The sequence below is a fragment of the Procambarus clarkii genome, chromosome 32, assembly GCF_040958095.1.
Source record: "Procambarus clarkii isolate CNS0578487 chromosome 32, FALCON_Pclarkii_2.0, whole genome shotgun sequence".
NCBI classification, from domain to species: Eukaryota; Metazoa; Arthropoda; class Malacostraca; order Decapoda; family Cambaridae; genus Procambarus; species Procambarus clarkii.
In genome coordinates, this window is record NC_091181.1 from 37,595,964 (window position 1) to 37,621,009 (window position 25,046).

Here is a 25,046-nt window from a genome sequence, read left to right on the forward strand (position 1 = left end):
CGATGCTTTTGACATGCTCGAATTCCACTCAACAAAAATTATGAGAAAAAAAAAGAGAGTAACTTGTCTGTTAAGAATTTGCTTAAGACTTTTCTTTAAAGTTTTAGGTCTTTAAGAATTATCCTAAGACTAAGGAAACTTATGTGTCTTGAGAATTGTCTTAAGATTCTAAGTTAAGTTGTCACAAAGAATCTTCGCATACCCTGAAGTTGACCCTCAAAATGAAATAAAATTTCATTCCATTTTTGGAAATTATGGAACAGGTGTCTTACAGCTTCTTTAATTATGGGTTCAATGATGCATTATTTTGGTATTAATAAAGTGTTAAATATCAAATAGTTCAAATATATATTCCAGCAATACTAAATAGAATGTTCAAAGCATTAAAATGCAATGTATACATCACTACAAGTTCACTAAGTTCGACAGAGTTTAAATTTGTAGACCGTAATAAGTTCTGCATTGATAAGAGCAAGGTCAAGCTTAGCATCATAATTCCCAATAAATGTCACGTCAAAAAATATTGTACAACAGCACAAATTATTTGTAGATAGATTACATTTATTATATAGCCAGTACTATCATAAATACTATGGCAGCTTACAACCCTGTACATTACAATGTGATATTCACAATAGAATACTGTCCCTAGCAAATGCAACATTTGTTGCAATGTATCATCTATAGAACCTGTCCCAGCATGACACCACAATCACCCTACCAAAGCACTTGCAGTACCCATTAATCACAAGATTTATTGATGTCCTCAACATTAACAGCAGAAGTTACCATCATCAATGATGCCTGCTATAGCCCTATACAAATTTCTTATGTAAAAAATCGCATGCGCTTTTGCGAAAAGCAATGAAATCTCTTGGATCCACAACATGCAGCATAACCATTACCTACAACACAGCACTATTTTTAACCCTGTCACGTGCAACAATTATAATCTAACATGCCTTATACAGCTAGCAACTTGAGTCAAAGTTACAACCATCAATCACTGCAACAAACCAAGACAACACAGTATATTATTCATAACCTCCACTCCAATTCTTCAATCTCAATGCTACCACAATAAATCCCAATACATATTAGGTAATATTTTACACATGGGAAGGTGTCAGTGAGTACAGTACTTGCCTAATTCCATGCCCACTCATACGCATGGCCTCCAGTTATAGGAATTATAAGTCGTGCATGCTTATATTATATTACTATTATTTTTCCATTAAAACACACAAGCAGTTCCATGGAAATTTTTGAGCAAGGTGCTTTGTTTACAAATAAAGCCCTTTGTTTACAGCTTCAGAAACCCAGGATCAACCCTGAAAAGCCAGAAAGATAAACTTGCTTCAAAGACCCCAAGTACAACCCCAGTAGCTGGAAAGACAAGCCTGCTCAGATACTTTACAAGTATGATTAAATCCAAAGAAACTGGAAAGAGAAGCCTACTTCCAGGTTCAATCATACAAAGCTGGAAAAACAAGCCTGCTTCAAAGATCCAGGTTCAATCCCAAGAGGCTGGAAAGACAAGCTTGCTTTTATTCCGATAAAATCTTAAAAGTTAATCATGAGATCAACACACTTTTAACTATACAGCCTAACACATTAGGATACACGATATTCGGATAAATTAACAATAACAAATTTTACCGTTACATATCTGAATCTGTCCTGGATAAGGGTTGACATTCAGCTTAAAATGTTAATTATTATTCAAGATCCTAACATGGTTGGCAAGGTATTGTTCACTATGGTACACTAAGCTTGCTACAATACAATAATAAGGCCTCAAATGCAGCATACATTTATTTTCTGGCAGGTGTGGGATATTCACATAAGCAAGTGTTTGCTTAACATTTCCAAGCTACTGCTTCTGTTTGAGCAAAACTTCTGTTATTTATGTCTCATTGTTTGATTAACAATATTTTATGTCAATTTTCAATTTGAAATTACAATTAAAATAATCATATTCTTCAGATTACGTGTAATCAGATGATGCAACATGCAAAACCAGAACTTAGGTGAATTCTAGAATTAATTAATACATTAATGATTGGCTCTCACATTCACTAGAGCAAGCTCTACACACATCTAACCAGCCCAGACACACAAATCCATCTGAACAAAGGTCAATACCATGCCCACTACTTGCATGCATCATCAATCTTAACATTACTGTAAACTAACCAATTTTCATTAGAGTAATATAAAATTACTGAAGACTAGTCATATGTTGTCATTCTCGTTATTACATTATATCTTGGCTACTTTTTATCATACTAGCTCTAAATTATTAATAAATAAATATACAGATAATTATAAAATATATAAAAAATTACGATGTTTGTATCTGAAAGCGTATTGATAATGGTTTGTCATATTATACTAATGTAACCTGCACAATTAACAATAAAATCACTATTTCAATACACCATTTTTAACGATTTGCCAAATTTGATTGTCAGTATTATTTTTTTATGATTTTAAATTTCTTGCATTATATTTTAGAATAGGAAAAGGAAGAAGTTTTTAAAGGAGAAGAGTTGGCACACTGTCAAATGATTATTTTACTTTAACAATAAGGAAAATAATTATTTAGATATCACAAAGAAAATATAAATGTTTTCTAGTTATTAAAGCATATGAAATTGCTGTCCCCTATTATGCTATGTTCAGAGGAGGAAAACACTAACAGGAACTTGATAAAAGGACAGGTCACTTTCACATTTGATAAAAGGACAGGAAGTCTCTTTCACCATTGTTAAAGGGGGGAAGAAGTCACTTTCACCTTTGATTTTTTTTTTTTTACCTTGCAGTTTAACAAGTGAGAGGCAGATATCTCTTGGTATACCTTCCTCATGGGTTCTATACTTGAGGGTCTTCCATATGAGGCATCACCTGTCCAAGGATGAGCATCTGCTGTGGGGTTTTCAACAAACAGGGAAACAGCATCAGTGATAAATAATTATTATTATAACCACTTATGGATTACAATTCTACTCCACTAACATCACTATCATGGGAATGCTATAAGTCAACTTTGTACCAATTTTTTGTTAAATACTTCCAATGTAATTCCATAGAAAAAATTATTAACTTTTTTGCAACAAATTTTCCTGTACATTATTGCAAACATAACAAATCTCTTAAAAAAAAATGAAAAAAATCATAGTGGTGTACACTCTACATCCCCCACCAAGCTGCTGGCCTGTGGCCGAGAGAGAGACGACAGTGTATCTGGAATGGAATCTTTATCTAAATTTCCTTCAGTCTTTGCACTAGAATTTTTTGTAACAGAATCTGTTTCATCCAGGTTTTCACCAGGACTCCAACTTGGCTTCAAAATATCTAGTTTTCCTAAATCTAAGCTTTCCCTTAGCTTCCAACTTGCATCATTAAGAAGCATATCTTGAGTATCAAAACTACTATGATCTCTCCTGGCACATGATGATGAACAATCACGGTTTAGACTATTAGTGGTGGAATAAGTCCCTTCACTTATAGTGCGTAAGAGAGGTGGAGGGTGTCTTGAATCTGATGTTGGAGCTTCGGGTGTAGATGCTTCGGAAGAACTGCTATTACTTCGGCCTGGAAAAGAAATATACGATGAATAGGATTCACATCTAAACTGAAATTTGAGTTTACTTTTTAGTTGCTCATTATTATAAGAACTAGGTATAGTTCTATTGCAGCCAAACAAGGAATGACTTCGTTCGGTGTTTGTCAGGTATGCTGCTCCATTATTAATAAATAAATGAAAAATACAAAACAAATTGAACACATTTGAAACAAAGAAAGATTGTCATTATGGAGCATCCTACCCGACAAACACTTAACGAACCTTTATGGAATTTTGTCAGTTTTTCAAATTTTTCAATTTTTTTTTTTTAAGAAAGATGGAGCAGCCGACCTGACAAACACTGAACGAGCCTTTTGCTATTAAAAAAAAAAAAAAAAAAAAAAAAAAAATTAAAGAAAGAAAAATGTTATAAAGGTTTATTCAGTGTATGTAAGGTAGGCTGCTCCATCATTTAAAACATCGAATATCATATTCATGTTTTACGGTGGTAGAATGGATTAATTTGATTTCCATTATTTTAAATGGGGAAATTCGTTTTGAAAGACGACCGTTTCACATTACAAGCTCGGTACCGGAATGGATTAAATTTGCTATTCGAGGTTCCACTGTATATGGTAAAAACAGGCCATATACCAACTTTGCTTATCTTTAGTCTTCTCACCGAGTCACAAATGCCACTAAGTACAGTATTTTAATGTGACTTTTAATTTAATATGGATTTATTTATCATAAGGTAAGCCCGCATATGCCTTACAGTGTTTGTAAATCTTTCTAAAACAGTAGAGGAAAAAGATATATAAAAATTAGCTCTGGCAAATACGATCTATACCATATATTTCACTAAAAAAAGAGTGAGTGTGGGGAAGAGGGAGGGGAGGAAAAATTGTACAAATGAGGAAAAGTTTACTATCAGGCTAACTCTCATATTTGGACATCTTGTAATATGCAGTAATTTGAATAAGAAAGTTTACAATGTAACAAGTTTGATTTACCTGGTGGTTACTTTACACATGTGCATATTGAGGGCTAACTTTAGAGTAAGATCAATTTATTTTTGCAAAGACTTACTGTAATTATATACATAAAACCTAAATTTAATGAAATTCAATTCAATAATGTTAGATGATTACTCAGGTAAACAAAAATTCATTAATAAGAATATAATCCATTTTGATCATACCATTAAATGTATATATGTCAGCCAGAAGATTGGCAGGAAGAGGAACACCAACAGCGAAATGCATTGCTAATCCCTCTAACCAAACTTCCAGTATCTCAAATGCTGGTCTGTAATTGGATAAACAATCATAAAATTTATCCACATACTGTATATGTATATTATTCAGATAAAATCTTCTAAGATTTTAATATAATAAATTTTCCTTATTATATAAAAGCTTTACAAGTGAAAAACCAGATATACCAGATATATTATACAAATAACAAAAAATAATTCACTATTTTACATGATTTATTGAAAGTTACCATAAAAGATGTAAAGATATTTTTAGATAAATGAAGTGCATAAGTCACATAAAAAGATAGAGATAATATTGCAGGCGATGAGTCACAATAACATGGCTAAAGTATGTTGACCAGACCACACACTAGAAGGTGAAGGGACAACGACGTTTCGGTCCGTCCTGGACCATTCTCAAGTCGATTGACTTGAGAATGGTCCAGGATGGACCGAAACGTCATCGTCCCTTCACCTTCTAGTGTGTGGTCTAGTCAACAAAGATAATATTCATTTAACAGATTATCATGAAACACATATATGAGCTATTTACATGGCACCTATTTGCAGCACAACCTGAGTTGTGTACCACAGAACAGTAAACAAAAATACCTGGCATCTGGATTGGTATTGCAACACATGAAAGCAATCTTGTAGAACGGTTCAGGACAATCTTGGCAATATTTAGCATGAAAGACTGTTTCATTAAGACCAAAATCCATGGAGCGTGGCATGTAATCAGGATCTGCTTCAACTCGCCCAATAATCTGTTATACCAAAAGGAACTTTGAATATACATGAGGATTAAATAATTATTATATTAAATACATATTCCAAAACATTGTTAAGTAGGAAACATGGTAAGGATAATGTATGTATATATGTACAGAGTAATAGCATGTATGTATTTTAAAGCAGATTACACAAAGGCTTCCCTTCAAATTCACTCTTTGTATAATGTGTACCACCATAAGTTTTCCATACACAACCAGCTGTTTGAATCTAGTCTGTTGCTTGAATACTTTGTAATCCTTTGTAAACTATATGTCAATTATTTTCTGAACATTTTAAAATGAATCACTGCTAAATACAATAATGATGAATAAGACTTGATACCTGATAGTTCAATTTTCATTTAAAAAGTCTCCAAATAAAAAAATTTACATTATAACTCTTTGAGCTAAAATATGTACAATATATTAATATCATGAAAAATATTTTCCAGAAAGACAGTAATTGTAACTATGAACTTACCTCACATAAAATGATACCAAAACTGAAGATATCCACCTTCTCGTCATATTTGTTTCCTTTCATCATCTCTGGTGCCATCCAATAGGGGTTGCCCACAACAGTGTATCTATTGTAAATTACAAACAAAGAAATTCTTACACTGCCACTAATCTTAAATCAATAGTTTAATAATGATGTCTTATGATGATGATGATGATATAAGCCAGTCTGCCTTATCTGACACAAATAAATAGCATTTTGAGCACAGTGAAACATGAATGACCCTCAGATACTGCCATAGCCAGCATCTATATTGTTCACCAAGACTTGTATTACCTGCCACACTCTCACCACTTTTCATAGTGACGGATTTTTGCAAGTGTTACTATTATTTGGGGAGCCGGTCGACCGAGCGGACAGCATGCGGGACTTGTGATCCTGTGGTCCTGGGTTCGATCCCAGGTGCCGGTGAGAAACAATGGGCAGAGTTTCTTTCACCCTATGCCCCTGTTACCTAGCAGTAAAATAGGTACCTGGGTGTTAGTCAGCTGTCACAGGCTGCTTCCTGGGGGTGGAGGCCTGGTCGAGGACGGGGCCGCGGGGACATTAAAAGCCCCGAAATCATCTCAAGATAACCCCAAGAAGATCATGCACCAAGGAAAGGTAGATTACAGGCAGTCTAATGCAAGCCACCATCAACATAGACATACATACAATTTCATTACACATGCATACTCAAAGAGGTCTATTATTAGAAGCAGAGCAGTATTGAGATGTACTGCACTTGGTATGCACTTTGAGCACTCCCACATGTATACACTCAAAGTGTATACCAAGCCCCAAAAACAGAATATTGAGTATAAAAGCATGAGGCATAGTTCATAGACAGGCCTCATAAAGCATACCATGCAAGAGAAAAGTGTAATTGGGCTGCCATACTTTTTGAGCTCTATAAGCAATAAAAAAATTGTAATATAAAGATTTAGATCTTCTCATAATATACAATCAAATATAAAGAATATTAAAGAGACTAATCACTAGGCAAGCTTAAGTACAGTAAGTCAGAGGGCAAGGCAGCAAACACACAACCACCTGTTGAGGAGCAATAAATAGTAATCATGACCAGCCCTGATAGAGAACACAAGAGTCAGTCCCCAAACCCAGATTGAGCCTTGAAGCAGGATCCTGGTAGAAAAGGGAACGCACTCAGCATATATCACTTAGCTCACTTACAATAAGAATAAAGACTAGGCTAGGGCAGCACTGGACTTAAAAAAAATAAAAAAAAATAAAAAAGAAGCCACACTATATTCATAAGCAAAACCCAAAAGAGTATGGTTGTTTCAATATTAAATGCCAAAGACTTAGGGTAAAGAAAGCCCAGACTCAAGATATAGCTCCAGGGGCTGAATCAAGCTGAAAGCAACCCCAGAAAGTATATCAGTGGTCCTGCAGTCATTGTTAAACAGTGCCAAGGAACAAAATTTTAAAACATAGCTGCATTAGATAGCTACCAGCAGTAGTATGCAAGACTGGTGTACCTCAGTGTGAACACTACAAAATTTAGAACATCCCCAGAACTGATATAATTTCTAGGAGAACCCAGACAAAAGAAAACTTAATCGGCAATGCAGAGCAAACATGATAGGTTTGCTAGGTGTGACAGCCGAATACCAGGACAAAAAGCGAGTAGGTGGCCCCTCCAAACATTTGTGTTAACAGTGGTGTCACCCAGGGAATTTTGGTATATCCTTTTCATACACTTACAGACCTGCAGGTTCCAAAGCTATAATTCAGTCTTGGATATTTCTAATTTTTGCTTGCAGGGTGTTTGAAACTATCTATTCCTTCGTATTAAAGTGAGCAGGCATAAGAATAGGCAGTTTTTTGTCCCTACACACATGTCGTGAGAGCCTTGTGGGAAATAAGAGTTCTAGCCATTAGAAAATTCAATGGGCCTTGACTCAGAAACTAACCAATTTTTTGAGGCATGAATGAGATATTTGCACCTATATGACTAAAAAAAAAAAAAATGGGTAGATATATGCATGAGAGTAAAAGAGAAACCAAATACATGCATCTTGCATTTTACCTCTTTTTTCTTGCATATTTTTTTCCAAATTTTTTCCTTTCAGCTGTCCAATTGTTTTGTGGCATAATTCTTGCCAAACCAAAGTCTGCAACAACAACCCTTTTATCCTGAAAAAATACACAGGATGTAAGTACTGAGGCACAGAATATAGTACCGTAATTAGAAAAGTCAACAAATGACTGAAAAATTGTTGCCTAATGTTACATTTGCAAAGCTTCTTATTTTTACAGTAGTTATATTACACTGTGCCTTGTGTAAAGCAGTGTAATGCAGACAACTTCTGCAAAACATTTCAGCCACCAGTAACCTCAAACATACCTCAAGTGCTGCAATATTGCCTAAGTGAAGTTTATAGAAGTTAGCTTGAGCAACCAAATATAAATACAAAGAAGGATGAGGTTAAGTAAAGTGTTGCATTGGACAATAGTCCCATGCTAAAAGCATGCCATAAAACAAAACCCACAAAATTAAAACCTTAAAATACTGTCTATAAATTTAACATGAATAAATCTAAAAGATACATAATAAACAACATGCAAAATTAAAAAAAAAAAAAAGCATGTTAGGTTTAAGAAAACCGAGTCCAAATTTTGTTTGTAAAGCTTATTATGAAAGATTTAAGCATGACCTGATGTTTGTGGATTGGGAACTTTTAACATAAACAATTAATATTTTCTGACATTAATATTTTATCTTAGTGATTTACGTGGAATACAATGTTCCTAAGCTTAACAGCTTAATATAGAATACATTTAAAGGTGTTTTATAGTCATCTATAGTAAAAGAGCATCAGAATGTGAGTTGACCCCTAACTTATAATCCCAAGGACCCCAGGAGATGACTCCCAACACCAGGTATCCTGGCCATGGATTAAAGTGTAGATCAATATTGCAACACCTTTAAAAATATTAGTCACACGGGTGACGAAAAATAGGACACACATTTTTATATTAATCAAACTCCTTTATAGACAGGATATAACTATTTGGCTGACCAATTTTGCCCAAGTGATCACTCTTACACTCACACTACCTTTGACTCATGACATACATGTATTTTGGTTAATATCTATATAAAGACTTGAGTAATGTGCCATTTCATAATTAAACATCTTTTTCAATTCATACCATAGATATTTTCCCAAAAAAGTTATTGAACACACTTCTTTATTTCTCTTATAAAATAAAAAGTAGTTGAGGGGACCCATGACTTTACCCTAGCTGAAAGACACGTGTTTAGCAGAATATCAATGGTTTAAATTTTTAGTGTGATACAATCGAGAATTTTGGGTTCGATTCCTGGGTGGGACAGAACTGGTTGGGCCCATTTCTGCTTGCCTAATATCTGTGTTTACCTAGCAGTAAATAGATACTAAGGAGCTAGGTAACTGTTATTGGGCTGCAGCCAAGGAAGGTCAGTAGTTTGAGCTTGAGGAGAGCTCAATACAAGCCTAAAGTACAAGTATATGCACAGATTAATCCAACAAACCCAAGAAAACAAATTAAAATACATCCAAATATTATATAAATGCCCAGAGGAAAACCCCAGGAAACACAATTAGTAAACATGCAGAGGTGGAGAAAAATATAATAAGAAGGGAAATCTTCATTCCTAGCCAGGCCTCAAATTCTCCAAAACTTCAATCTCACAAGCATTTCTCATTATTATATCAAACTTAATACAAGGTCTTACTTCTCTGACTAGGCAGTTGTTGGAGTTAAGATCTCTATGAATAATATCACAATTATGTAGGTATGCCATGCCTGAGGCTATGTCTTTAGCAAAACTAATTCGTTGATCCCAAGGTAAAGTCTCTTCTAGGTTATGGATAATTTCCTTTAACGTTCCTCCACTAATATATTCAGTGAGCAGGTGAAGTTTACGGTCCTTGTATAATACCCCTATAAATCTCAAGACATTCTTGTGACTTAAACTTCTTAGGACTGCAACCTGAAAAAATTACAACGATAAATACATTACAGTAATAAATAACTCACATTTTTATACAGTATACAGCAAATACAAAAACAATATCTGAGAAAATGATAAAACTTACACTTAGTTCATAATAAACTTGTTAGTCTAAAAAGTTTTAATCTATCTCCTAATTCTAAGTAAATTACATCTACACTTGGCTCTTGGATTACTGTACAGTACTTTTATAACTAGAAGCCTCCCTTATAAAAGGTTACTATTTACCCTAAAAAAATAAAGAGCTAACTGGAGCTTATTAATATACAATAAATTATGTAAATTTTCTCTATACAGTACTGTATTTTTTCTGGTGTGGAAAGAAAGTTAATTTTAATTAAAGGAAGTACATCATTTTGAACTTATTTCAACTTCCTGAGTTTCGCCACCTGGCTGCTCCCTTTGTTAAGATCCATCAAGTCTATAGCCAGATCATGCACAGAAGGTATAACGACATTCTGGAACTAGTGCCACAGGGAATTTTTCATGTGGTCCCTGCAGATCATTAAGGTGCTAGGGAGCCACCGGGGAAGATTTGGTTTAGCCCAGGATGATTAACATAACACTCATTGTCCAAATTCTGGCAGCTGTGCACAACAGTGGCTTAGCTTGGTGAGCTCATACCACTTCATTCACAAGGGTCCATTTGGTTATTACATCACCTTGTGTGTGTGTATTGGGGCGGACTTTAATTCCACTGTTCGGTGTACCCAACAGATCAAACCTTGGAAGAGTGGCTATGACCATCCATTTGACAATTTTTTTTTTTTAAATGTCACAGGTATTGTTTGCTCTTCTTTGTTGGAACTCCTGACAGAGTTATGTTAGTGACTGCTTAGAACTATCACTTTGGCATCCAGACTTTCAGGCCTTGTTTTGCATCCTGGAACTTGGCAAGGGAAAGCCCCTTGGGAACATGCCAAACATTGCTTACAGAGAAGACTTATGCCTTCAGTGGAAGAATAGAATGATCCCTTTTCATGACTTCATTCCCAAGTTAGATAAAGATGCATGAATCAGAATCAAGTATAACACAAATAGCTACTTATCTCCTTCTCACAAGTGTCACATTGGCAACAAAGTTCCAAAGCACTATCAGCCACAGGGTTGATTGAAAAAAAACTTCCACTAAGGTGGTTCTTGAAACCCTCTTGAGAACTTAACATTTTCCGATTTAAAGCAGGTATTTTTAAAAAGCACAAAGGTTTGTGACACAATTATTTTAGAAAATATATACATGGCAACACATCACCATTCCCAACAAAAACTTGAGCTACTGATCGCAGTATCACTTTGAATCAACCGAGCCATTCCAGCCAACTAAAAGAACAATGTCAGCTTCTAGCTTTATTTAGCCCATAGTTTAACAAGTTCATAACATGATGCTGTCTGTAATAAAGAAGGTAATACACTGTACCCTGAACCATGAATTAAATTCCTGCTATGGGTAGAAATAATTTAACAATAACTAAAAGCATCTGCTGCAAATGTATAACAAAATTATAATTAACAAAGTAACCAGAGTGACACATACCTCCTTAAGAAAATTTTTCTGGGCTTGTTCATCTACTCTGTACAGCTCCTTCAACACCATAACCTCCCCTGTTTCTGAGTGTGTCATTTTGTAAACCTGGAAAAATATTAATAAGATATATAGATGTCCATTTTTTCCCACAATTTACTTGACAAAACACTTGCTTTTATATTAAAACTTAATGTTCTTTCATTGTATTCAGATGATGCTGAATTACATAATAATCAATGAATCATCTTTGACTTTCTAAGATGTTTAAAAATTACGTAGGTGACATCTCATCAAACTGTAAATGCTACACATGAAAACATCTTTGACAAAGATCTATCAAGACCTTTGACAGATCCATCTATCAAGAACTTGAATTAGTACACCTTCATTTCTTACCCTAGTTACTTGACTTCGTCTTATATTTGAACTATTGCACTTAAAAGTATGTCTTCTCATGTCATAATTTACATTTGCATTCTACCAAATAAAAGTTTCAACTAAACCTTAAGCTTACTTTTACTTCATATCTGAAGATATTTTATTTGAAATAGTTAATGAACATGATTTAGCAGTTGCATAACACAAAAAAGTTTGGAAGGTTTGCATTATAAAAACATATATTGTATCAAATTACAGATCTCAGTACAAATAAAACCATACTATGCCTGCAAATAATATCAATCTAAAAGTAAATAAATATGACATTCAATTACTGTATATAAAATGCTCTTTTCTGAATGGTCACTTCTCAAGCCAGCAGCCAGGATCCCCTTAAGGAACTGATAAGAATGCCAGTCTTCCATCAACCTTTATCTCGATGTGACGAGTAACTTCGCGGATAGTATTGCTATGTATTTGGGGAAGGAAAGGCAGTGGACAGTTTGCTCACTCTCTAATCAAACCAGCAGCTCACTATAATACAAAAGAGCAGACATAGGCCATCTCCTTTGTGCTGCTTGGGAGAGAAGAGAACCCTGAGTACATGTTGCTTTAAGTGTTCTTAACCCTGGAGCATGCCTGGAGAGGGTTTCGAGAGTTCTTCTACTTCCCAAGCCCAGCCTGGGGCCAAGCTTGACTTGTGATATCTGATAACTTGGTCTAAGAGGCTGTTGCTTGGAGCGGGCAGCCAACCAGGCTGTAGTGGATATGTGCCTGCATATCCACTACAGCCTGGTTGGTTTGGCACTTCTTGCAAGAACCTGTCCAAGTGCCTCTTGAATTCATCCACATGCATCGTTCCGGCAATATTTCTAGTGCTTGCTGGGAGGGTGTTGAACAGCCGTAGACTCCTGATCTTCAGCGTGTGTTCTCTGATTATGCCTATGGCACCTCTACTCCTCACTGGTTCTATTCTGCATTTCCTTCCATACCTTTTGCTCCAATATGTTGTTATTCTCCTGAGCAAATTTGGGACCTGGCCCCTCCAGTACAGGTATCTTCCATGTATATACAGTGGCACCTCGACTTACGATTGCCCCGACTTACGATAATTTTGAGTTACCATGTAAATTTGATCGAAAAATGCAACTCGACATACAATGATGTCGTCGACTAACAATATTTGTTGGTACAGGTTCGGGTCGACCCAGCGCATGGTTCCCGGTCACGCGGGCCGACCTACCTCGGTTTACTACAGCTGCCCGCTTAGTGATGATCACGCCTATAAGAAATTCTGTTTTTGTGGTGTTTTTTGCTCTTTGAACATAAAAGTAATTATTATATATCATGCCATGGGTCCCAAGAAAGTCAGTGGTAAGGTTCAACATATGAAAACCCATATAAGGATGACCATAGAGCAAAGACAAGAGATCATTCGTAAATATGATGGTGTGCGGGTTGTTGAACTAGCTAGGCAGTACAACAAATCTCAGTCAACGATATCCACCATACTGGCTAAGAAAAAGGACATTATGAGTGCTAAAGTGGCAAAAGGTGTATCAATAAACACGAAACATAGAACACAAAGACTTGAGGAAGTTGAACAGTTATTATTAATTTGGATACACAGCAAGGAGTTAGCGGGTGATAGAGTTTCAGAGGCCATCATTTGTGAAAAAGCAAGGAAATTGCATGAAGACCTCTTAAAGAAAACCCCTGGAACGAGTGATGCAAATACGAAAGAGTTTAAGGCGAGCAGGGGATGGTTTGAGAAATTTAGAAAAAGAAGTGGCATTCATAGTGTTTTGAGTGTTGTGTGTTGCAAGCTGATGGAGGAACACAGCAAAGAACTGACCACCGAAGAACTTCACAAGGAGCAGCAACAAGAGACAGCTGAGGAAATTTCTTCAGGGGAGGAGGAGACAGTACAGAATGTCCCTTCCTCATTCATTAAGAAAATGTGTGTAGCATGGGAAGAATTGCAAACTTTTGCTGAAACGACTCACCTAAATCACAGTGCAGTAGGCAGTTGCCTTAACCTTTTTAATGATACTGTGATGCCTCATTACAGACAAAAATTGAAACATATGGAAAAACAAAAATCTCTGGAAAGGTTTTTAGTGAGATAAACAAGCAGTGAATCACAACCAGATCCTAGTGGTATGCAGGCAAAACATAAGAGAGAGTGTACCCCAGAGAAGTCATCACTGCCTGATGTTATAATGGAAGGGGACTCCCCATCCAAACAGTAACACCTCTCCTCCTCCCCCTGCTCACCATCTTCCATACGCATCATGAGTCCTCCATAAAGGTAAGATAAACATGTACTGTATTGTAGTTAGAAAAAAACATTGTATTCAGCATAAAATGTATTTGTAAGTTAATATTTTGGAGGGTGGGGAACGGATTAATTCAATTCCCTTTATTTCTTATGGGAAAAATCGCTTGACTTACGATCCATCTTTGGGAACGGATTACCATCGTAAGTCGAGGCCTCACTGTATATTATTTGATACCCTTTTCATCTCCTTTCCAGAGAGTACATCTTAAGAGCTTTGAGATGGTCCCAATAGTTTAGATGTTTTATCGTTTCAATGCGTGCTGTATATGTTCTCTGTATTCCTTCTATTTCAGAGATCTCTCCTGCTCCGAAAGGGAAAGTGAGTACTGAGCTATTGAGTACTTGAGTGAGTACTCAAGACAAGATAGCACCATTGATTTAAATAGTGTTAGTATTGCTGTGGGGGATTCGAATGTTCTCATAATTCATCCTATCATTTTCCTGGTGCCGTTACGATTGTTTGGTTGTGTTTACTAAATGTCAGGTTGTCAGACATCATAATTCCCAGGTTCTTTATATTAAAACCTTTACAACCATTACAACCCCTAGCTCACACTGTACCAAAGTGTACAGGAACAGCCACAAAGGCAAAAAACACCACTTAGCTGAAAGCCAACACTGGAGTCAGTGACATAAAAGCAGCCCAATGCACACTATCATCAGAATAGAACCAATGATGGCGCAGCTGGCTGATTACAGCCTGCTTCCCTCCTTCCCCTAAATGAGTGGGAAAGGTGGGTTGAACGAGCTTATGCTAGTTTCATGAAAATTTGATCATTTGTTAACATGATTTGGGAGTTGTTTATGCAGTTCTTAAAGTTGTGGTCTCATTTGTAGCCAGAGGTGGTTTACTGTATTTTGTTTCGCTATCTGGGTACCTTTCCCACAGGTGGCATAAATGAATTACTGAACAAAATTTAAAAAAAACTTAATAAATAAATGCCACTGCTCCTTGTGCCTCTTTGAGGGAGGGAGCCGGGTTCAGGCGAAGGTCCCCTTTAGGCCTATAGAACTGTGACTGATGAGACCCAGTCATATGGGACACTATCAGAGATAGTAGCCAGAAGGGGCTCCTTTGAGAAAAGATAGTTTTGGGGAAATTTAGTCTTTGATCAATTAGCACCAGGGAAGCTAACCCTGAAACAAAATTGAAGCCAGAACCCACAGTCAGACACACAAAAAGAACGAAGCCATACCATGAAATAAACACACACATAATGGACATCCGGCACAGAGGCAAAATCTTAATGAAAACCCAGAAACTAGTGTACTGTAGCTAGTTCTAGCAACTAGTAGTGGTCAGGTGTCAGGTAGTTCATTAACTATTAGCATAACAATAATTGGCTGTCTTAGTAACCCTAATTAACTTTTGCAGGGGGGAGTTGACTGGTTTATTTTTTCTCTTTATTATTACAGCAAATTTGGTGATGGATTGTGAGAACTCTCCACTGTCTTCCCCTTCAACTACTTGGCACGATTATTTGCAAAATTTCTAATCACAGTAGGGTGAAGGTCAACAAGATTCCTGCTAGCTCAGATCATGAAGGAACCCTGCCTATGAATTGCAAAAGATGTCCAATAATATACTGTAATTGGAATCAAAGACCCATCATTACCAAACCTTGCTTTAAACTTAATAAAAACATGTTTGCCTTACCTGTCCAAAGAAACCTTTGCCAAGAAGTTCTCCCTGAGTGAGATCAGATGCACGGAAGATTCGATGATTCTTTGGCTCTACACGGAATGACTTAGTTCGGCTCAGGTCATAGTAGCCAGATTCCCGAGAATAGTCACTGGTGATAAATAAACAAAAATATAAATAGGTAAGGTAATTTAACCTTTCGGTTGCAACACTTTTTTTGCGCTATCCCTATTAAGGGGTCTAAATGTAACCAAACAAAATTGTTAGCTAATCACACGTTAGCATTACCGCATTTCACACTCTTACATGGTAGAGATATGAATCAAATATGTGGAACAAGACATTAAAAGAATATTAATAATTATGAATAACCCAACAAAATACAATCATTCATTTTACAATTCATACTAGTGTATAGTGAATGAGAGATAAACAAGCAGCAGCACACAGCAGTTACTCGGAGCAGTACCCTTCCACTACATAAGACCAGGTGTACAGTGCTCCTCACAAACTGACCTACATACTCCAATTCAAACAAATACATTCAAGCATAAGCCCAGCTATTATCTCTAATGCAATACTGTTATGACTAAATATGAACTTGCGAGGAGGATAGCAGTACAGTATATGTTTAATATATACCCTCATAGGATGCTGCTGAAGTAGGCATGAAAATGTACTAAAGAGTAGCAGTACAAAGTACTTAATGGATGGGTGTAGAGTTTACAAAACAATTTTTCTTAGCAGTCACTCGGCCACTTCCCTTACCAGTACCAGTGGCCATCCAGGATTTCACAGTCCTGTCAGTATCTGTTGATCTGTGCCCCTATGGTGGCAGGCATCTTTGCAAAAAGTATTGCCACCTCAATTGAAGAAGGAAAACATGGGAGATAAAAAGTTAAATCGTCCACCAAAGGACTGCCCACAATATCACCAAAGATTAACAACAAAAATTCACTACCCACTCCAATGAATCCCAACTAAAACTCTGCAAACTACCCTATACTAATTAACTGTTATCCTAAAGACCACCAAATAGCAGCACCATCATCATTAACAGCTGTAGTAGAGATTGCTCCCTCACTTAAAGCCTTTAACAAGGGTACTGAATTTGTGAAAAGCTCGTTTCCGAGCAGCCCTTTTATCAATCCCTTTCTCGCTGTTGAAGTCCTGATTCTCAGTGCCTATGTGGGAAGGCTGGTCTTCAAATTAGGGTATGGGGCCTGACAACTGAGTGAATAGCGCTTGGGATTTGTAGTCCTGGGGTTCCGGGTTCGATCCCCGGTGGAGGTGGAAACAAGTGGGCAGAGTTTCTTTCACCTGATGCCCCTGTTCACCTAGCAGTAAATAGGTACCTGGGAGTTAGACAGCTGCTACAGGCTGCTTAGCGGGGGTGCGTAACAAAAAGGAGGCCTGGTCGAATACCAGGCCATAGGGGACGCTAAGCCCCAAAATCGTCTCAACATAACCTCAAGATAGCTTACTCTTCTGACCCTGTAACAGTGGTGGTGTTGCCATCTAGTGGTGTCCAGAGAAGTTTGTTAACTACCAGTTTGGTAATTACTGAGATTTAATTTGTATTCCTTGTGTTTCAAATTATTTCTCGGAGGGAGCGTTTAGCTGTTATTTATGCTTGATGGTGTCATAGCAAGCGGCTCTTTAGTGGAGGACTGAATTTTACCTTCTCTTCAAGAAGATGGCAAGACCACTTGAAAAGTTAATTTTTCCCTACGTAGCATAGAGTGACAGAGCCCAACAGGAATATGGAGTTCTGATGGACCCAGGTCTTGGCTCAAAGGGTAATAGAGGGGGCACTCTGAAAGGAGTGCTTTATAAAAACAAATTCCCTACATTTTGCATTTTTTTAGTTGATGCGAGTTATAGGCATGCCAAAAGTATGAAAAATCAAGACGTCTTAGAGAATAAGTTCCCAAGTTACAGAAGTGATAAATACATACTGTATGTTTATACAGTATACTGTATACTGTTAGCACTTTATACAGTATACTGTATACTGTTAGCACTTTATACAGTATTCTGCATACTGTTAGCACTTTATATATAAAAAAAATTCAAGTAAAAATCAACTAATAAAATTTCCTCCCAAAGTCATAAATATTTAAAGTTTCATTTAAAAAATTCATACTTGTCTAATAGCTTAGGAAGTGAGGATGCTCTCTCTTTACACCCTCGTCCTCGTCTTAGCTGACGACTGCGTTGTGTACCAGATACATAACCTTCATCTCTTCGCTTAAAAAGACGCTCTCTCAAACCTGTTTTGAATAATGCAGTAGTAGGTCAGAACATTTATATATATTAAGAACATGTATGTATGAATATACAAAATAAATGCATTTGAATAAAAATATCTTTGTTAACTGAGGTGAATTCATGTTAATATAATCCAAACAAGTGCATTATCATCATTATCCCACTTCACACATGAATGGAGGTTATCTTGAGATGATTGATTATGATGAGTGAGAAGGTATCAGCATAGAAAACACAGGAGAGCAATATGGGAAAAGACACACAAAAATCCACCGATCTATTCAGAATATCTTCCACACAACATACTGCAGTATCACATATAATGACCACCATTACATGCCAGCACAAATAAGCTACAGAGAACCCCACTGCTTCATACAACTACAGTACTGTGCTTCCCCAGAGTTGCCATTTAAATTTTGTTTAAATATTTTCTAACGTATAGAAATATCCAAGAGGAAGTTTAACAAACTGGATCAGGTTGGGAACAAAATTCAATACAGGTACATCTGAGGAGGTACAGTATTTCAATCCTCGGCTATTTTTGTCCCGAGATACAATGCGTGTATTTTATTAATAAGCTTGTGAACGTGGACGAAAAACTCCTTTCTGAGCAAGCTACCTATACATGGTCGTTTCCCTGTGCAGGAGTCCTGCTTTCCCAGGACTCTTACATTGCCATTACCCATTAGAGAAAGCTCGGAAGCCCCCACTAGTCTAGGCTAAAATTTGGGAGGGATAACTAGCTTTATTATTGAAAAGTTGTCTACCCACTCTTTGAATGATAAGGCAAGAAGAAGGATACAGATACACACATCATACAAACATGACAAATACAACTCAGAAATCATTTTTGTGAGACTCGCATCAAGATAATACATGGTGAGTGAAAGTAACTGGTGCACTCTGTGTGTCATTACATGTATGGTAATGGAGATCATAAAAGAATAGAGGAGACAAGAAAGAATCTACACCATAAGAAGGAAGCAACTATAGCTATAAGAACCAGAAAGAGAAACAAGCTTGAGAGTTGATGTATCTCCAGCACTAACACCAGATATTTTCTCAAGACAATCTATATAGTCAATATCAAAAATACCAGCACCAGTATGGAATCTGCACCCTGTGAAATATACAATGAAAATTGCTACAAGGACTGGTTAAGCAAACTCCATCTCATAACTATAGAGGAAAGAAGGAACAGGGAGGATATTATCACAGCATACAAGATATAGTGGGAAACAGAAAAAGTGGACATGAGGTTAAAAAACAATAAGAGGACATGTGGAAATTGGAAACACAATGAGGGTATCGAACATAATGAAAATCTTCCATATTGAGCCAGTCCTTCAGATACTCCCACGGGATCTAAGCTCGGAAACTACCTCGGATTTACTGACCTTCTTTTTGCTGCGGGTCATGAACCGGAGATATATTACGACAAGGTGAGACAAAGGGAAAGCTCTGTCGTCTGGTAGATACTTGCTCAGGATCATGTTCAATGGTTAACTGAAATTAAAAAGCAAATGTAACAAATTAAACTTCAAATGTTAGCTCCAGAAATATTACTCTGCTAAACTAAAGTATGAAATTTAAACTAATCATATCTGATGCATCAGAGTAGATGACAACATATGGTAATGGGGTTTCAGCTTCATTTCCCTGAACTACTGCATCAACACCCAGAGCTCCCTTTTAAATTAAACACTGAACATAGAAAGCACAGTCATTTTCTGGGAAAGGATGCAAATGCCTTTAAACATACAGACCTGATCTGATGCATCAGTTAAATGTAAATGCTGCTTTATGAAAAACTACTCTAATCATGGGAAGGAACTTATTTACTTTCGACTGCTACACAGATCAGCATTTTTATGGTAAAAATTGTAATTTCCTGGAACAGCTACACATATAAACAGATAAAGAGAGCAGTACACAATGGATAGATACATATAAATCAAGAGATGAAAGAAAATATGAGTAATAGAGAGATGATGGGTTATCATCTTGACAACCATAAAGGGATAAGCTACTGTGCTAGATGCAAGGAAAGACAATCAAATTGTATACAATAGTGTGAAAGAAGTAAGAATCTGTCAAATAAATGAGTGAAAATCTGCCAAATGAATGAATAAAATGGCATTATTTATGAGCAAAGAAAAAAGTAATGAATAAAAATTGGTATCACACTTCAATTGCACATTTTCCCCTTTCATCAGTCATAATCCCAATTATATTATTTAAACTGATCAACCACTACTAATACTTCATCGCTCACATTTATTTTGTACACATAATTTCTCTTTCATTCCACCACCACAACTTAACTTTTGTAGACACTCACTCCATAGTCTTCCCTTCACACACAGCAATAAACGTTTCAAGTATCCTTCATAAATCTCTATCACCGACTGCCAAACATCAAAGTCTTCTTATTAGGCATGTACACCAAGTTTAAACCTTCTCAGATTTTCTTAACTTGTCCTAATTCATGACCATACACATATATAAAGATGTATATACTGTACTGTACGACTACTACACACCCCTGGCATACACCTACATTAGTATCAGACCGTCACTAACACACATGTTTGTGGTGTGGTGTGTGGTGTGGAAAAAAGAAAAAAAAAAGTAGTTAGTAAACAGTTGATTGACAGTTGAGAGGCGGGCCGAAAGAGCAAAGCTCAACCCCCGCAAACACAACTAGGTGAATATACATGGACTACAGTCTACATAAAACCCTAGACAATATGTAATAAAGCTTGTACAATTCTACACATCCTCATACAACTTAAAAGAAACAATAGATAAAAAGTGACTAATATCTAACCTGCAACACATCCTGAGAGGAAGTAATAAGATTTTCAATGTCACCAATACAATGATCCTCAACAGGTCTCCCATTCACTTCAAGTATTCGATCTCCAACGTGCAGAGACATCAAGTCTGCTGCTGAGTCCAGTCTGGTTCAAACAAAAATTTACAATTTAGAAAGTCCATATTAAATCATTTTTATAAAATGTACAATAAAAGCAAAAAAAAAAAAAAAGAAATTTCAAAATTTGAAAACTGATATGAGAAATGTTTGACTAACATAATGAGGAGTTCCTATACACTGTATTTATAATAAAGGTTAATTAAAGTTTGTGTGTACACATGTATGTACACACAGGTACATACATAAATTCACACATACATGAAAAAGAACAAGCATATGCATGCACAAGCATGTATGCACACAGACGTGTACATATACGCACACACACATGTGCATACATGCACACACAGGTGGATTCTCGGAGGCTCTCTGCTGCTACCATCTGGATAGATCCATCCAATTCAAGTCGCACCAGGCACTTTCGCGTCAATAAAAGTCTACCAGGAACCAGAGGCCAAAATCTGGCTTCCTCTATAGAGACACAGGGAGCAAAAGATTCTAGATCACTAACCATGGAATACAGCCACCGAAAAGATGGAGCAAGACAAAACTGACAACAGGATGGTAAATCTAAACAACTCGAAAACCAATAGACCCAGTACTGTAGTTTGGTTATTTTTCCTTTAGTAGCAGCTGCATAACACCACGTGGCAGCATCGGCAGCTACCAGCTCAGCCGATGAAGTCCAATCAGTCAAAAGGCAAAGGGAGGAAAGGGAAGGGAACTATCAGGAGAAAATGCCAAGCCAATGCGACTATATAACACTTGGAAGGGATTAGTGTAAGAATTTGGGATGGGACGGGGCAAAGAAATGGTGCCCAACCATTTGGATGGTCAAGGATTGAATACCGACCTGCATGAAGTCAGACCGTCGCTCTACCGTTCAGCCAAGGACTCACAAGAAAGGCATTTCATTTCACTCTATGGTGGTTTTCTGAGAAGACTCCTTTGGTGGCTCCCTGTTTCTATCTAACCAGAGAGAAAAGTGAACAGAGAAAAGAGAAAAAGAGAGAAAAAATGGGCACTCAGAGACAGAGGAGAACAGAAGTCAATAACCCCTGAACCTGAATATCTCCCCAAGACATATTCGCAAACACAACAAAGCTGCAAATTTGATTACATTAAGGATAGACCACAAACTGGCTAAACTAGATGAAGGCAGAACTCCATGTGACTGCAGCCCCAGACTAATATAGCATATATCAATCCGATAGCTCCAGAGAGCCAACGGGGTTCCCCACAGAAAAGTCATTAATTTTAATATTTCTCTATACTGTACTGTATTATTCAATATGAATGTGTGAATTTTCTGTTATGTACAGGTATATACAGTATATGAAGAATAACAAAAGTAAATAATAAACAACATATGATGCATCACTTTCAAATATCTTCAACAAGATAGTAAAATTTAGAAATGTCTTGTGTTGGGTTTTAAAATCTGAAATTATATAAATTAAGATAAAGATATATTAAGAAATAAAAATATTAGTACAGTACTGAAATTTCCCACAAAGAATGAAAGCTCATCCCAAAACAATGCAGCACTCCACAATGCTTGACAACACATTTTATTTTAAGTTTAAATCAAGATGGTCAAAATATAAAAAAATATTATCTGGAAATGAAGACACATTAAGAAAAATAATTCAAAACATGATCATCGGTGGGCAACTTCATCACATTGCAAAATAGCACACTACATAACAAAAGAAATTGGAATACAGTATACTGAACTATTAGAGGGCATGGCTAAGAGCAGCAAGAATCCAATGGAAAAATGGAGTACAAAATGAATTACCAAGTGAGAGTGAAAATACCTACTTCTAGTTACTGGAATTAAGCTAAACTCTGTGTTCCTTATACGCTGGCCTTTTGGTGGCAGGCTCAGCCTTGATTTCAAGCACTGCTGGCTCGATGTTTAAACCGGAGAGTTTTTCACGGCTCTGCCTCTTTCAGAAGATCAGTCCGGTGACGTACAACTCTGGTTCGATCTTAAGAACATAAGAACAAAGGTAACTGCAGAAGCCCTACTGGCCCATATGAGGCAGCTCCTATTTTTAACCACCCAATCCCACTCATATACATGTCTAATCTTCTCTTCTGCTCTTCACCTCTGGACTCTTTTTATGAATCTTTTGCTATGATGACCAAATCACAAGAAGCAGATAAGATAAGGTAATTCCTAGAAGGTAAGAGTAAGGCAAAAGGTAAGAATGCAAAGAAAAATACAAATGGGATAAAGGAAGAATGGGATAGGTGAGAATAAGAGGAGATAAATAAAAAGAAAAAGGGAGGTAGGCTTATGTTAGGTCAAGGTTGTTAGCAGGGTTAGAGCATTTGAGTATGTACTGTGAAAGGGAAATGTCAACAGCAAAGCCAGAACTAAGGTTCATGTTGGGTATGTTGTGTATCAAACAACAGATTCAACAAGATGGTGTCTGTGAAGAGTAGAAGCAGGAAAGATTATTTTAGACGACCAATCAATAGGATGATTAGTCCCTAACATGTCAGAAGAGAGCTTTGTTTGTGTCTGCAGACTTAACACTTCTTTTCTGTTCATCAAGTCTGTCATTTAGTGTACAGCCAGTTTTTGCCAAAGTATTGGTGAGGACAGGAAAAACAAGAAATAGAGTAGACACCAGCAGCATTAAAAGCAGGTGGAGCAGTGTGAAGTAGATTTCTATGAAGAGTGGTAGTTTATCGAAGGCAAACTTTATGTCAAGTGAATGAAGGGTGTTAGGAAATTTTTGAGTTCAGATATAAAGGGAAAGCAGAGCATAGTGGTACTGTACTAGTATTGGAAATGGGTTTGGAATGAAAGAAATTTTGTTTAGCTTGGGAATAGGCATAGTTAATAAAATGTAAAGGGTAGCCAAGGCGAGAGAAAGATTTGCAACTAAAGGAAAGTTCAGAATCAAGAAATTGAGGGTCACTGATGCGTAGAGCATGGAGGAAGAGAGAGACCGGAACACTTTTCTTAACGGGAGGATGGTAGGAAAAGAAGTGAATGTACGTACCTCTATGCATGGGTTTGCAGTAGACAAGGAAAGAGAAACAGGACACAGAGCTTTGAACATGAACATGAAGGAAAAGAAAGAGGGAATTAGATTTCCATTCAACTTTGAAATTGATAAAAGGAGACTGATTGTTAAGAGAGGAGAGGAGAGGAAGGGCTGAAAAAAGACTAAGGTCATGAGGCCATAAAGCAAAAAAATTTCATCAACATAACGAAGCCAGAGAGAGAGAAACAATAGTGGGAAGATGGCAAACCGAATCGTCATCATCTCTCTATCTTCTGGAGTGTGGTTTGGTCACCATCAGCCATATTATTGTGATTCATCATCTCTATTGATATAGTTACTGCGAGCAGGTGGTTTCTTCGATGGTGACCACCTACATTCTTCTTCTAAGCAGCAGTATGAAGTTTCCTGGTGGTCTTTTTGCCACTTCCTTTCTCTTCATCATTATCCTTTGGTTTCTGAGTGGGTAGTGCTCTCCTACTTTATCAGAATTTCATGCCAAATGCTGTTGCCTCATGTCATGCCATGTTGGCAGAGCTGCTGTACCTTGTGTTCGATGGCTCCTTCTCTTCTGGTGAAGAACAAGTCGGCTGGCTTCTGGAGGGGTAGTCTCGTTATTGATGCTTGATTAGTTAGGCTGAGGGTGCATCATGTGTTGTCCCCCTTCAGAGCTCTCTGCCATTACTTATGTGCCACCGATTCTGCCTTGGAAGACACTTTATGGGTGAATTTGGTGTCCTTGGTTCCTTGTTCCAAGGCTCATGTTTCTCAGGTAGTTCTCAGTACAGTGTCATTAAGTCTAG

General features: G+C 36.9%; 1 protein-coding gene across 3 annotated transcripts in view; it reads right to left on the reverse strand.

The window, feature by feature from the left end:
- LOC138370635 (LIM domain kinase 1-like) overlaps positions 1–25,046 on the reverse strand; it is a 51,962-nt gene that overhangs the window by 7,938 nt on the left and 18,978 nt on the right. For 2 of the 3 annotated variants that reach the window (XM_069335249.1, XM_069335248.1), the window contains 11 exons: positions 21,113–21,245; positions 19,680–19,788; positions 18,155–18,281; positions 16,024–16,159; positions 11,657–11,752; positions 9,844–10,101; positions 8,152–8,258; positions 6,081–6,186; positions 5,439–5,593; positions 4,770–4,876; positions 332–3,597 (listed from right to left, as the gene is read on the reverse strand). In XM_069335249.1, the coding sequence (XP_069191350.1) occupies positions 3,176–3,597; positions 4,770–4,876; positions 5,439–5,593; positions 6,081–6,186; positions 8,152–8,258; positions 9,844–10,101; positions 11,657–11,752; positions 16,024–16,159; positions 18,155–18,281; positions 19,680–19,788; positions 21,113–21,245 (1,756 nt within the window). In that variant the 3' untranslated portion in view covers positions 332–3,175. Of the gene's footprint in view, positions 1–331; positions 3,598–4,769; positions 4,877–5,438; positions 5,594–6,080; positions 6,187–8,151; positions 8,259–9,843; positions 10,102–11,656; positions 11,753–16,023; positions 16,160–18,154; positions 18,282–19,679; positions 19,789–21,112; positions 21,246–25,046 lie in introns of those variants that run through there. The other variant, XR_011230184.1, reaches the window with a different exon arrangement.